Here is a 16116-nt window from a genome sequence, read left to right on the forward strand (position 1 = left end):
ATTATAGCTTTAATTTCTTCACTGGTGGTTATTTTTGATACTGGCATTTTAATTTTAATTTTCTTCTTTCCTTTTTCTAATCAGATTTAAGGTTTACCTATTTTGGTTTTTTTTTTTTTTTCATAAAACCAACTCTTAGTTTTATTTGTTCAAAAGTTTTATTACTTTCAATTTTATTAATTTCCTCTCATTTTTAGAATTTCAAATTTGATATTTAATTGGGAGGGGGGAGTTAATTTATTCTTTTTCTAGCTTTTTTTAGTACACCCAATTCATTGATCTTCTCTATCTCTATATAGTATTCAAATAAATGTCTACAGATACAAAATTTCCCAAGAACTGCTATCCCCTAAATTTTGATATGCTAACTCATCAATGTCATTCTCTTGGATGAAATTATTGATTATGTCTATGATTTGTTGTTTTGCCCACTTTTGCTTTAGATTAAATTATTTAGTTTCCATTTTTGGTCTATTTTCCCCTGGAAGTCAGTACTACAACATGGTCAAAATTTATTTCCTATACAATAAATTCTAAAATTGAAAGAGTCTTTAGAAATCATGTGGTACAGTGAATATACTGTGGAAAATAGGGTCAGGAAATACAAATTCAACTGTCACAGACACTTATTTAACTGTGTAACCCTTTCTTCACCTGAAAAGTGAAGCTAAAAATAGCCTCTACCTAATAACTTAACAGGATTGTTGTGAGAATCAGATGCGTATTAACGCATACATATTAATGTATCATGAATTTCTCAAATACTAAAACTTTGTTTAAATGTTGCTATTACCATTGTTGTTGTTATGTTGTTATCTAATACATGAATATCCTCTACAAGATCCCTATCAAGTGGTTATCCAGGCTCTGTTTGAAGTCTTTCAGTGTCCTTCAAGTTATCCAAATTATCCAAAGCAATCTGGACAGCACTAATTATTAAGAAATTCTCCCATACAAAAAAAATCAAAGTCTATTTCCCTGGAGTTTTTCTCTCTTAGAGCTAATCCTGACTTCTAGGACCAAGGTGATGACATACAATCTTTCAAATATTCGAAGATATATCATATCACATTACCCCTCCTCCCATTAAAGCAGGTCTTCAGTTCTCTGGGATAAGACAACATTTAGAGCTGGAAAGAGTCTCATAGGACATCTAAGCCCAACTTGTTCATTTTATGAAGAAAGGTTAATTGAGTAATCCAACACGATGCAGGTAAGAAATAATGTAGCCAAGATTCAAACTTCAAAGCTAAGATTACAAATCCAGTATTCTTTGTACCACTGATCTTTGTATGGCAATAGTTTGGAGTTCCTTCACTAACATTAAAGGTGCCCCTTCTGGGCACCCAGAAGTTCATTCAAATACTCCCAAGTATGATCAGAATGGTCTGACCAGATTTAGAATACAATGATTCTATGACATTCCTTCCCCCCCCCCCTTTTAATTCACTTATCCCAAATAATTTGGTTATCAAAAATTCTAATTAATTTTAAAACTACAGTTGCTGATCCAAATAATGAAAATAAATTTTAGCAAAAAATTGATATAACTGAAATCACCAAATGGTTATTAAGCAAACAGATGGCAGGTTAAGTAAGAGCAACAAATCAGACAATCAAAAGTAAAAATTGGTTATTTTTTCCTTTTTTTTAAAGAAGTATGCTCTGATAAATGTGGAAATATGTTGAAAAGAATTGCACATATTTAACCTATATTGGATTGCTTGCTATCTAAGGGAGGAAGGAGGGAGAAAAATTTGGAGCACAAGGTTTTGTAAGGATGAATGTTGAAAACTATCTTTGCATGTATTTTGAAAAATAAAAAAGCTATTATTATATTTAAAAAGTATGCTCTCTTAAAAGTTGCCAACACAACAAATATAATTTTAAAATTATTTTTTTCTTAAGCCCAATTATTAATTACTGTTCTTAAACTTGAGGGTCAAAATAAGAAAAAGGCACCAATAATCAGGATCAACAATCTCCAGCACTTTCAGGCAGAGGTAAAACAAAAAACCTTTCTTGGTGATATTAGGAGAGTGGATTTTGTCAATGGAAGTGTAGAAGGCACTTGATTTCAATGGCAAAACCATCATAGAAGGCCAGCTCTAATCTTCTACTGGTTTCAGAAAAGGCAGTTATATGCTAACAATGTTAGCTTAGCACAGTGTGTAGCATGTAATAGGTATTTAATGTTTTTTGAATGATATTGACTGATTGAGTGAAATCTCAGTTAATAATAATTAATTTATATATAAACACTGCCAGTCATCCTCTAATAATACCCTTGTCGACATACTAGAAAGATTCCTGCATAGAACTACAGGCCTAATTTATCACAGAATCAATGTACAGGTCTGCATATGCTATGAAAGGGTATAGAAAAATCAGGCACTAGAGTTCAAAATTTTACAAATGTGAAAACAAACTTCAAATGACCATTCCTAATTAATTATTGATGCCAAGTTTGGTGATTTTTAGGTATAAAGATTTTCCCATTAAAGGTGGGTCTCTGAAGTAAATTATGAAAAGCAGTAGTAGGTTTTTTTTTTTTTTAATTCACTATTAAAAAACCCATGAAAGTCATTTAAGACAGGAAAAAACAATTTCTAGATTCTTAAGTCTTCAAAAGACTTATTATGTTCATTTATTTCTGCGTTTTCTTCATTTCATATAGCCACAGCTTTGAGGGCAAAGTTAAGCAGGGTTGCAAGAATATCATGCCCAAAAGGTTAAATTCAATAAAATCATTAGTTTCAGATCTTTTTTCAAAATGCTCTTACCCAGAGTTAGTCCTGTACCTAGAGTCGTTGCTGTTCCTAAAAATAAGAGAATTTAAGAATTATTAATAATGATGATCATTAATGGCTTTTATATATTGCTTTAAAGTTTGAAAAATATTTTATTTACTATTTGAGTCTCATGGCAATTCTTGGTATCAGTGCAACAGATATTATTACTATTCCCATTTTAATGATGAGAAAACCAAAGCTTAGGAATGACTTGACCATAGTCACACTGCTTAGAGTCTAAGATAAGAACTCAGGAATTCTAGATTAAGTCTCACACTTTATTTACAACATTCCAGTAAGATTTGGAATGATCTACAAGAAAACATAGTACCTTAATGTCATCTTACTGGAATGGAGTAATAATAAGCTCTTTAAGAATAGAGACTGTTCACATTTTCTAAAATTTGTATTCCCAATAGCTAGTTAAGTGCTTGGTTTAAATATATAGTGACGGATTAGCATACAAAACTCTTCTTTACTGTAACCATTAAGCAGAGCTCAAAATCAATATCAATCAATAAGCACTTCTGAAGTACACATTACAAGTTAGGCACTGTGCTAAGCAATAAAAATATGAAGACAGAAGAAAAACAGTCCTACTTCTCCAAGGGTTTATATTCATTTGGAGGAGACAACATATATACATCTAATTTGTATACTATGTAATTTTCAAAAGAAGACTTTAGAAGCTGATACTACATGAAGATAGTAACTGAGCTGAGCTCTGAAGAAGTTAGAGAGTCTAAGAGGAGGCACTCCAGGCACAGAGACAGGAAATGTAATGTTGTAAGTGTTTAAGAAACTGCAAGAAGGCAAATTTGGCAAATTCAAAGTGAAAGGAGAAGAATAATGTTTAGTAAACCCTAAAAGTTAAGAAAGGCTCATGGCTTATAAAGGAATTTAGATATATAAAGGAGTTGTAATTTATCGTAAAGATAAAAGCCCCTAGAGTACACAGATTAAGAGAATAATGTGATCAAATCATGTTTTAATATTATTTTGGTAATTGTATGGAGAGAATAGAGAGGAGAGACTTTGGGGCAAGGAAACTAACTAGGAATTTTATTGCAAAACTCCAGCAAACAGATTGAGGGCCTGAACTAAGTATGACCATGTAAAGTGGAAGGTAGGGGATGAACTTGGGAGATACTGTAGTGGTAGAATTTGATTTTGTCAATTTAATGAATATAGGAGGTAGGAGAGAGATGTCAAGGATGACTGTGGGGTTTCAAACTGCAAGGATAGTTTACAAAAATAAGGAAGTTTAAAAGAAGGGAAGAAAAAGTTTGAGATGTTGAATTTGAGATGCTAACAAAAACATTTAATTTTAAATGTCCAATAGATTGCTGGTGATATAAGCTTAGGATTCAGGAATGTGATTAGGGCTGGATTTATGAATATAGGAGTCATCTACATGGGAATATGTTTTTCTGGAAAAGAAAGTACAGCAAGAGAAGTTAAGAGGGCCTAAGGCAGTGCCTTGGAGTATATCCACAGTGGAAACAAACTTCATGTTTCTATACATTCCAAATATCCAACATTAAATTTTCTTCCAAATCAATAATCCAAAGCACAAGGGGTATAATATATTCTCATTTGCTTTAGTAGAGATGGGCAGAGCTTTAACTTGGAAAAAAGACTGGGGTTGGAGTCAGAGTCCTATGGTTCCAAGCCCAGTCCTGTCTTGTGACCCTAGACAAGTAACTTATCTCAGATCTTCATTTGTCTTCACTATCAAGAGCTCACAGTTTAATATATTAAATCCAAAGGTGAATGAAAGTAATCTTTCACTACAGTATTGTATTCTATATCTACTTCCTGAGATTCTAATTGTTTAAAAATTATGATATGAGATTAAACCTAGATTAAGTCACAAACCCTCACCAAACTATTGAGCTGAAATATAAAATTAAATTTAAACATTAAACACCTGAACCAGCCAAATAGTATCTGAATTTCCAATTATTTTCACATCAACACCACTATAACAGAAGAAAAAAAAAACTGCTTACAAACTGCATTAGTAGTACAAGATACTTTTATGTGAAGAAGTTAAACCTCTCATGCACAACAGGACCTAGAGCACCACTTTAGATCTACTGGATAGGCAAAAATTTTCCAATGTACAAGCAGACATTCTTTTGTGCTATTACTGAGAACTGTGTCAATAATAAGTTACAATATTATTGAGGCTTCATCACCAATTAATAACTATCTACCCAACTAAGAACAGACATGTATTGTAGGTCATTCACTTCTATGAGCTATGCCTAGAGACTATGAGCTCTACTCTACTGCAGTGAGTGCCTCATTTTAAAAATGAGAATTCAAATTATATAATCTTGGTCTAACTCACTCTAGCAATCTACTCACTGTTACAACATTCATGTACACATGGGTCTTTTAGCAGGTCTAAGTTGACTAGCTAGATTTTTTTTTCCTTCCATTTTCTAATTTCTATCCCTCTCAACCTTCAGAGTCTATTAATATCATCTTCTCTCTCTTCCCCACCCGCCCAATATATCTCTTTCTGGAGAATATAAGAGCAATCATTAATCAACCACAAACCTGTCAACAAAAATATGCTACAAAGCTGGGAAAAACGGTTCTGAATTAACATGCATAAAAGCTAGAAATTTAATTTCCAAATTTGTATTAAACATGTAGTTAGAAATATTCCCTACCTGTATTAGTGCCTCCTAAAGTAAATCCTGTTGTAGATTTTGAACCAAAAAGTCCAGTTCCAAAACCCACAGAAGGAGCAGTTGTAGTTGTTGGATTTGTTGTACTTCCAAGAGACCCAAAATTGAGTCCTACTGTTGGGGTGCTATTACTTAATAACAAAAGACAAAACAAAAACAGAAAACAAAGATGATTAGTCAATATAATAGAATAGAATAACAAGACTATCAGAAATGAAAGAGAAAGTGAATTTTATAATTTCCAATGTGTTCTTCTATTTTGGTATATCATATATAATATATAACCTTAATACAACTTCCTAAAAACCAATTATCAATAAATTCATTTTTAAAAAATTTTTAATAGTTTTTATATACCAGATATATGCATGGGTTATTTCACAACATTGATAATTGCCAAATTTTTTATTCTAATTTTTCCCTTCCTTCCCTCCACAGAGGGCAGGCTGACCAATACATGTTAAATATGTTAAAGTATAAATTAAATACAATATATGTATACATGTCCAAACAGTTGTTTGGCTGTACAAAAAGAATCGGACTTTGAAATAGTGTACAATTAGCCTGTGAAGGAAATCCAAAATGCAGGCAGACAAAAATAGAGGGATTGAGAATTCTATGTAGTGGTTCATAATCAGCTCCCAGAGTTCTTTTCTCTGGGTGTAGCTGGTTAAGTTCATTACTGCTCTAGTGGAACTGATTTGGTTCGTCCATTGTTGAAGATGGCCACATCCATCAGAATTGATCATCATATAGTATTGTTGTTGAAGTATATAATGATCTCCTGGTCCTGCTCATTTCACTCAGCATCAGTTCATGTAAGTCCCTCCAGGGCTTTCTGAAATCATCCTGTTGGTCATTTCTTATAGAATAACATTCCATAATAATAAATTCAGTATTAATGAACTAGTTAAAAAAAATATACCTCTTCTGTCTTTTAAAATATATGGAGATAGAAACATGCATGTACATCTCCATGATGCAAATTTGCTCTCAGGATAACATATAAACAATTCAATTTGACAAAAAAAATTTATCTAGCACCTAATACATACATAGTACTGTTAAATGGTGGGAGATACAAAGATGAATAAGACATTGTCTAGTCCTTCAAGACCTATTCGAATTTTTCTCCCACAATCTAGTTGGGATCATAAGAAAATGATAAAAATAAAATATATAAACTAGACTCTGACAAAAATATAGGAGCATAGTAGTATGGTATAGTCCAATAGTGTCAAACAAATAAAAGCAGATACATTCAGGCAGCATATTGACTTAGAAAACTACAAATTCATATTACTGTGTTCTACTATATATATTTTTTAGTCTGCTAAACATTTTCCAATTACATTTTAATATTGTTCAGCTGTACTCCAGTTATGCAGGCAATAAATGTATCCGGTGGATAGAGTTCTGGCCTGAAAGATAAATTCAAGTCTAATTTCTTTCCCTTATTATCTGGGTAAGCCCATACAAGTCACTTAACCTTTAAGAACTCAATACAACTCGCTGAGATTATAAATTAAACACTTGCCAAACTGCAAATGTAAAGGAAGTTTCCTCACCAGAAATTTTCTGCACTGATCAAATGGAATGATAGTCAATATGCAGGCAAGGTAAAGTTTCATAAATGATCCAAAAAGGAGAGATTATTTCAGGCCTAGAAAACAGCTAGGGAAGCTGAGACAAGCTTTAAAGATTGGTAAATTTCAAGAGATTGAGGATTGGGGTTGAACAGAGCAGTATAACACTGCCACAGGCAACATAAGCAAAAAGCACAGAACTTGAAACAGAAATGTGTGCATATGAGGATAAAAACAGCATAAGATAAGGCTGGAAAAGAAGATATCTGACAAGAGTATTCGTACTTTCCCACAGAACATCCTTTGGTATCCACTGTCATCGAGTAATAAATACCATGTTAGGTGGATGTAGTTTAACTTAATACAATTAGCAATGGGGTCATCAAAGGTTTTAAAGAAGAGTACTGATATGATCAGTGCTATGCAATAGTAAAATAAATTTGGCAGTCAACTGAACAGTCTCCAAGTCAACTGTGATCTGTCAAAATTCTCCATTAAATACAAGAATAGGGCAAAAGTGAAGGGCCAAAATTTCCTTGGAAAATTTTTTAAATGACTGAGAATGTGATTTTATTTTTTCCTCTACTGATGACCTTGTTGCTTATAATTAGCTTTCCCCTTTTGATTTTTACGAATCAGAACTTACATATTTGAGTGATAGTCTCATTTTCTTGAACTCCCTCCCCCCAAATAGTTTGATCATAGGATTCCCTTTAGATATTTTATTTGTCTCTGAGGGTTTCTAATGGGTAATTTGGCAACGAAATGGATACAAATCATTTCAAAGTTGTTGGAAAAGAAAGCAATAAAAGATGGAATTCCAAAAGTTATTTAAAAATTAGAATACATATACTATCCCATTTGAGATAAATCTGGAACACAACATTTTGTGAAGGTGAATGTTGAAAACTATCTTTGCATGAATTTGGAAAAATAGAATAGCATTAAATAAATAGATCTGGCTCCTAAGGAGATCATTATACAGTTCAACAACAATACTGCATGAGGATGTATTCTAATGGAAGTGTATATCTTCAACATAGAAAAGATCTAATTCAGTTCCAATTGATCAATGATGGACAGAAAGAGCTACACCCAGAGAAGGGACACTGGGAATTGAGTGTAAACTGTTTGCACTATTGTCATTCTACCCAGATTACTTTTATCTTCGGAATCCAATTCTTAGCGTGCAACAAGAAATTTGGTTTTACACACATATATTGTATCTAGGATATACGGTAACACATTTAACATGTATGGGACTGCCTGTCATCTAGGGGAGGGAGGGGAAAATTTGGAAAAGAAGTGAATATAAGGGATAATGTAAAAAACATTATGCATATGTATACTGTCAAAAAATTATAATTATAAAATTAATTTAAAAAAAATTTTTTAAAGTGAACTATTATTATAATGTAGCAATCCCAGAATCAGGTTTCCTATGTCTTCAGCTCATATAAAAGGCTGGAAAGGACCTTAAAGAATATTTAGTTCAATCTTTTATTCTACATATGGGGAAACAAACTGAAGAGATGATTAGATTCTAAACTCCTTGATGGCTAGAACTATCTTTTGCCTTTCTTATTATCAGTAGGGTTTAGCACAGTGTTTGGCATATAGTAGATATTTATTCAATGCTACTGATTGTCAAAAATAAATTAGAGGAACATGGGATAGTTTACCTCTCAGACTTGTGGAGGAGGAAGGAATTTGTGTCCAAAGGAGAACTAGAGATCATTATTGATCACAAAATAGAAAATTTTGATTATATCAAATTAAAAAGTTTTTGCACAAGCAAAACTAATGCAAACAAGATTAGAAGGGAAGTAACAAATTGGGAAAACATTTTTGCAGTTAAAGGTTCTGATAAAGGCCTCATCTCCAAAATATACAGAGAATTGACTTTAATTTATAAGAAATCAAGCCATTCTCCAATTGATAAATGGTCAAAGGATATGAACAGACAATTTTCAGATGATGAAATTAAAACTATTTCCACTCATATGAAAGAGTGTTCCAAATCACTGTTGATCAGCAAATTAAGACAACTCTGAGATATCATTACACACCTGTCAGATTGGCTAAGATGACAGGAACAAATAACGATGAATGTTGGAGGGGCTGTAGGAAAACTGGGACACTGATGCATTGTTGGTGGAGTTGTGAAAGAATCCAACCATTCTGGAGAGCAATCTGGAATTATGCCCAAAAAGTTATCAAACTGTACATACCCTTTGACCCAGCCATATTACTACTGGGCTTATATCCCAAGGAAATACTAAAGAAGGGAAAGGAACCTATATGTGCCAAAATGTTTGTGGCAGCCCTTTTCATAGTGGCTAGAAGCTGGAAGATGAATGGATGTCCATCAATTGGAGAATGGTTGGGTAAATTATGGTATATGAATGTTATGGAATTATTATTGTTCTGTAAGAAATGACCAACAGGAGGAATAGAGAGGCTTGGAGAGACTTACATCAACTGATACTGAGTGAAATGAGCAGAACTAGGAGATCATTATACACTTCAATAATGATACTGTATGAGGATGTATTCTGATGGAAGTGGATATCTTCAACATAGAGAAGAGCTAATCCAATTCCAATTGATCAATGATGGACAGAATCAGCTACACCCAGAAAAGGAACACTGGGAAATGAGTGTAAATTGTGAGCATTTTTTTTGTTTGTTTTTCTTCCCAGATTATTTTTACCTTCCGAAACCAATTCTTCCTTTGCAACAACAAAATTCGGTTCTGCACAAATATATTGTACCTAGGATATACTATAAGATGTTTAATCTGTATGGGAATGCCTGCCATCTAGGGGAGGGGGTGGAGGGAAGGAGGGGAAAAATTCGGAACAGAAGGGAGTACAAGGGATAATGTTGTAAAAAAAAAAAAAATTACCTATGCATATGTACTGTCAAAAAAAAAGTTATAATTATAAAATTAATAAAAAAAAGAAAAAGAAAAAGAAAAATCATATAAAAAGAAAAAAAAAATGAGAAAGAAAATGCTACTGATTGACAGGTCCAAGGCTACATACAGCTAGAATTTGAATTAAGGCTCAACTTCCAAATTTAGCCATCTTTCCAATGTATTTCTCTATGTTTATCTTCTCAGTGAAAAGATTCTGAAGTATTTCTTCAGGGTATAATCAGTCCTTTATCAAGGAGGTACCACAGACATGGCAAAATGGAAGGTCTTGAAAGAAAGAGTACTGGTTATAGAATTGTCATTCTCTACTCAGAACACATTGAGAATATGATGCCTCTAAGTATATCATATAAAGTACCAGAGGAAAAAAGTATGTAAGCATAGTTGAAATCATGTCATTTGTTAAGAAGGTTAGTTTGAAGAAGAGCTTCAGAGAGAACAAGATTGCTATCTTCAAATATCTTTTAAAGGATTCTTCAGCATATTCTTGGCCTTGGGAACAAAACTAGCATCAATCTTGTACATCCAAATTTTCTTAAATAATATATTAAGTAAAAACTGTCCATTAGTCTCCTCCTGCTTTATTTAGTTACATAATGTCAAGTGATCTGAAGTCAAGAAAGCTCCAAATTGAGCAAGCTACCTATGAAGAATTTATGGGAGGGTGTGAACAAGAATCATATATGATAATGTTTGGGATAAGTTATGATTCCCATTAATGGAAGACTCACATTGAAGATTCATTAATGTACTTTATTTAATATACACTATCTTCTTCAGTTGCAATAAGCTCATTACTAAAATAACATAGTACTAAATCAGTTTCCTTCCAGTGGTACTTTATGGCTACAGTATTCCTCTATTTATACATTATATATCAAAAGATAAGGGTGATATCACAAGAAAAGATACAATTAAGGACAATTTTCAATTGCTTCCCCATCAAGTATATCACTTTCCTCATTAACAGACAGTGACAGAAAGTTAACCTAGGAGTCATGAAGATCTGAGTTTATCTGTTGACTCTGAGAGGCTGTGTGATAAATAATTTGGCCTTTCAGTGTTCTTAACTCTCTTAAGACTATGAGTTGCAAAGAAAATGTTGACCTACAGTGGAACATATTTCTTTATTTGAGAGTACTAGAAAAATTAAAGGTCTAATCCTACTCCAAATATAGGTGTTAAACTAATAACTTACATTTTGCATTCTTAATGAAAGATAATGCAATCTATTCCAATATAAATAAATAAAAGTCTAATATTTTTATTCAACCAATCTATTTAGTACCTACCTGTCAACAAATTATGGGAAATATAAAGGTGGATAATTCAAAAACACTTAGTAAGCATTTGTTGTGCAGAATAGAAGAAAAGGCAGTTAGGTGGAAAGAGTGCTGAGAATGGGAGTTCTGGGAGTTCAAATCTGGCCTGAGACAATTATTAGTTATATGATCTTGGGTAAGTTATTTAATTCTGTTTGCCTCTGTTTCCTCAAATGTAAAATGAGCTAGAGAAAGAAAGGACACGTCACTCCAATATCTTTGCTAAGAAAACTTCAAATGGGGTCATGAAAAGTCAAACAATTGAAAACAAGTGAACAAAGTGCAGAATACTACTAGTAGTAAATGCTGGAAATACAAGGGGAAAAAATGAGTATATACCCTTTAAGAGATTTTGATCTTTGATCTAAAATAGGTTACAATGTAATAAAGTGACCAAATGCATAGAGCAACGGATACCTAGGTTTGAAGTCAGTTCTGTACTCGCTGGCTATATGACCTCCTTAGGAAAGTCACTTAAACCTCACTAAGTTTGTCTTCTTATGGAGAGGAGTGACTATATCACAATAGACTAGAAGATCACTAAACTCCCATTTTATAATACACTATGAAATTTCTGTACATAGTAATGATCAGAAAGGAAAGGACTTTAAGCTGGTAGATCAAGTATGACTTCAGGGCATCATGGAATAAGTGGTATTAAGTCTCTGTTCCCCAATAGGCCACATATAAGACACTTAAATAAATGTAATAGCAGTGATTTGCAAGAGGCATGAGGGCCAAGGGTGTGGAGGGAGAAAATCATGAAATGGATGTTTAAGAATCAGGAGTGAAAGACAGGTCCAAAATTTAAGCAGTAGTGTGAGAACAATGGTGCTATAAACAACATCAAAAAATTAAAAATGATCATGAATACCAAAAAGCTGTTAAAACCAATTAATACTAATCTATGCATGCAAAACATTAATGATAACTATTTAACAATTCATTCATCTGAGGCAGCCAGGGTGATGCAGGACATAGAGCTCTGAGCCTGCAGTCAGGAATACCTGAGTTCAAAGCTGTGCTCAGAAACTTAATAGGTGTGAGATCCTGGGCAAATCACTTAGCCTATTTCCTTATCTGTAAAATTAGAAATCAGGTAATAATTGGAGAGTTGTTAGCATAGTGCTTAGCCCAAAAAGATGCTACATAAATATAAGTTATCATCATTATCATCAGACCTTTGTACTTTTTGTCTTACGCCTATCGCAGGGAAAAGATCCAGTACCTATGATTTCATTAGTATATAAATTCAGTTCTTCCCCTTACATTTATACTCCTGGAGAGCGTTGGGAGGTACAGGACTAGTCCAGAGTCAGTTAGACGGTTTGTGTCAGCAATAGGTCTCAGACTCAGGTATTCAAGTTTCCAATACTTGAAGCTAACTATTCACTGCTTTCTCCGCATCCCATTAAAAACATATTTATGTATTTATTACTATACAAATAAAAAGCCTAAGCACCAGGGTCCTATAAGTCATTGATAAAGCCCACTAAGACTATGGTTGCATTCGTATTAAGAATTTCCTTATCTGAGAAGTAACCAAAATCTAACCTCAAACCCTATTACTCCGGATCAAATCTGAGGATGAAATGGTTCTTAATCTGAGATGTAAGGATACATATCAGGGTGTAAGTGAATTTGAATGGTGGGAGAAAAATTACTCCTGTATATTTTATACATCTAGAATCATTCTGGAATGCAATATGTATGTTTCATTAGATTGCCAAAAGGCACAAAAAAATTAAGGATCCTTGCTCTAGCCCCCAAAATGAAGTTACAGGTATTGGTCAACCTGCCATGGGGGGGGGGGAGGGGAGGAGAGGGAAAATTGGAACAAAAGGTTTGGCAATTGTCAGTGTTGTAAAATTACCCATGCAAATATCTGGAAAATAAAAACTATTAAATAAAAAGTAAAATATAATGAAAAAAAAAAAAGAAGTTACCAATGGTACCTACCCGTCGTTTATGTGTCCTTAGGGACCATCCCCCTCCTTTCCTTGTATCTGTATGTGTCTGTCAGAGTTGGTGCTTAATAAATGCTTACTCTGCGCCAGGCACCGTGCGAAATGTCCCCCGAACTCGGTGATTACAAAGAGAGCTGCCACTCTAATCAGTTTCTCCTGCCCATCCCTGTTACCATCAGGTGCTCCTTTTCTCCCCACTGTCCCCAGTATCCATCACCAGGCCCCCATCCTTTGCCGCCAGGCTCGAAAAGCCAAGTTTGCAAGCTACTTGGTTAAACCCCTGCTGTCTCATGAAGCTTCGTATCCCACCAGGGCCCGACAGGAAAAGGGACGAGCAAAGGGCTCGAAGCTCCGGCAGGGAAAAAAGGAAGGTAGAGGACGAACCCAACAGATCCTCGGAGAACCCGAGAGAGGAGAGTAAGTGGGGGGCGAGGGGGGCGGGGAGAGGAAGGGGGTAGGGGAGGGAGCAGGGGTGGGGAGAGCAGCGGCAGCTCCGCCCTCGGAAGAGGTACGAGACCGTGGCCCGGTATCAGGCCAGAGGGCTGAGCATGAGGAGGCACAGTCCGGGGAGGGATCCAGCATCCGAGCAGGACAGAAGCTAAAGCTAGCCCCGCAGCGCCCGGAATTAACGGGCGCGCGGCTGCGGGAGAAGACAGAGATTACCTGGAAGTGCCCGTCCCGAAGGAGAAGCTTCCTCCTGGGGCCCCGGTGCCCGCCGTGGCGGTGGCCGTGGAGCCCAGCGTCCCCGTCCCGAAGGAGAACCCCGTGGACATGGTTGAAGCCGGCCGGCTGGGATTTGAGCCTCGTCTCTCGTCTCAGAGTCGCTGGGAAACCCGCAGCATCCCCCTCACCGTGGCCCGCCGGGTCAGGGAGAATCTCGAAGAGGGCCGGCGGCCTCTAGACCCTCAATAAGGGGGCGGGAAAGAGCAGCGAGGAAGCGGCCGCAACCCCTGGGCCCGCGCACGCCGCCGCGCGGGAGCCGGCTGAGTCACCGCGATGCACCACGGGAAGAGAGCAAGGACGTCAGCAGTGCGCGTCTTAAAGGGATAGGCTCTCTCCAAAAGGCCATTCTGATTAGGTTCCTGGGTCCCTGCCTTAATTTGATTAATTCATGGGCGAATTTGGGAATGGAGCTCATGGATTAGAATCATTGCATCACAAATTTGGCGACAAGAAGGGACTTTATATGTTACCCACTCAAATCTCTTTTTACTCCTGAGAAAACGGTATGCCAGAGCGGTTTAGTAGGTTAAGCGCCTCCTACGGGCCAGACGTTGTGCTAAACGCAGGGGTACAAAAAGAGCCAAGATTCAGTTCCTGCCCTAAAGGAACCAGCTCTCTAAAGAGGGAGACCGCTAGCACAGAAATATATAAAACAAGCTGGTTGTTGGGTTTTGTCCGTCGCTCTGGAAGAGGACCAGAATGACATCACTATGTTGAGTCCAGTTACATCGCGATTTTCTTCTGAGCTAATTCAGTTCTGGGTGGTCCCGTGCCAGTTATCTCCCATGCCGTATAATCAATTCCAAATTGCTCCAGAGACCTTGAGTGTCCTTGCATAGATTTTTCTGACCACCTTGTGAGTGCAAACAAAAATAAAAACTATATATATATATATATATATACATATATATATATATATATATATAAAACAAAGCATAGTGACATATCAGTGAGTCTTTCCTGCACTGTCCCCATTGAAACAAAAAAGGGATGAGAATGAGCCAAAAATTGCTATGTGTGAGCTTAAGGAGGAGAGCCATGGTAGACTAAAGTAACTACGATACAAAAGGCTTGATGGTATTTTATGGTACATGTGGATACTTGAGTTTTAACCACGCCTTCTAGTATAAGGTCAGTACTCTCAATGTAGTCTGTAACAATAGCATCTGGACTCACTGTTGCTTCATTGTTGATCTGATTGATCTGCAATCAGCCTTTTGACAATCCTAAAATGATTGAAATGTGCTTAATCAAAAGCACAGAAAATGAAAGTGCTAGGATTAAGAAGGGTTATGTGTGGTTCAGAAATGGTGAGGAGTCACCATTTAATTAAAAAAAAAAAAAAACTGGAGAGAGATCTAGAATAAAGCAAAGTTTATTGTACATTTGGAGAAGGGCGTCCTACCCCTCAAGCAGACAATGGAAGGGAGGAAGCACCTTCTGGGGCAGGATTAACACTTTTAATCCCTAATTTGAATACCCCCTCCCACCACTGACCCTCAACCTCCTTGGTGGGATCTTACATTCTAATCTAGGGAACTACCCAAGAAATTGAACTTGACCAATAAGTACAAAGTGGCCCATATTTGACTGAAATAGGGAGAAAATGATGTCATAGGAGGATAGCAGGAAGGGGACTTAAATATGCCCTTGACTCAATCTTCAAAGTCCTTCAGGCCTACTCAAAACTCTGAAGTAATGAAGCCTTACTCAATTTTTACAACTCTCTTGAAAGATCTCACCATCTCCTTCAGTTAGGAAAGACTTCCCACAAGAGATGAGCTTTTAGTCTTCACTTAGCAAGTCACAAAGGCCATTTGGAGGAGCCAAAGGAGAGAGCTCAGTGCCTAGAGGACAGCCAGAAAAAAAAAAAATGCTCAGTCAGTCAGTAAATTATTAAGCACCTACAAACCCTTTCTAAGTGCTGGGACAAAGAAGAGCAAGACAAAATCAGACTCTCTAATTTATTAGTACTCAAAGTCTAATAGAGGAGACAACTTACAAATAACTATATAAAAAATATGTACAAGATAAATTGGAGATAATTAATAGAGGCATGACATCCTATTTTTAAAAAATGGAATTT

At 35.7% G+C, this 16116-nt stretch overlaps 1 protein-coding gene across 6 annotated transcripts in view; it reads right to left on the bottom strand.

The window, feature by feature from the left end:
- The window catches only part of NUP58 (nucleoporin 58), a 63286-nt gene extending 48961 nt beyond the window's left edge, over positions 1 to 14325 (bottom strand). For 5 of the 6 annotated variants that reach the window (XM_074303642.1, XM_074303639.1, XM_074303644.1 and 2 more), the window contains exons 1-3: positions 13971 to 14323; positions 5477 to 5625; positions 2784 to 2819 (exon numbers count right to left, since the gene is read on the bottom strand). In XM_074303642.1, the coding sequence (XP_074159743.1) occupies positions 2784 to 2819; positions 5477 to 5625; positions 13971 to 14080 (295 nt within the window). In that variant the 5' untranslated portion in view covers positions 14081 to 14323. Of the gene's footprint in view, positions 1 to 2783; positions 2820 to 5476; positions 5626 to 13970 lie in introns of all 6 variants that reach the window. The other variant, XM_074303641.1, reaches the window with a different exon arrangement.
- Positions 14326 to 16116: the final 1791 nt, after the last annotated feature.

The sequence above is a fragment of the Sminthopsis crassicaudata genome, chromosome 3 (genome assembly GCF_048593235.1).
Source record: "Sminthopsis crassicaudata isolate SCR6 chromosome 3, ASM4859323v1, whole genome shotgun sequence".
Taxonomy (NCBI): domain Eukaryota; kingdom Metazoa; phylum Chordata; class Mammalia; order Dasyuromorphia; family Dasyuridae; genus Sminthopsis; species Sminthopsis crassicaudata.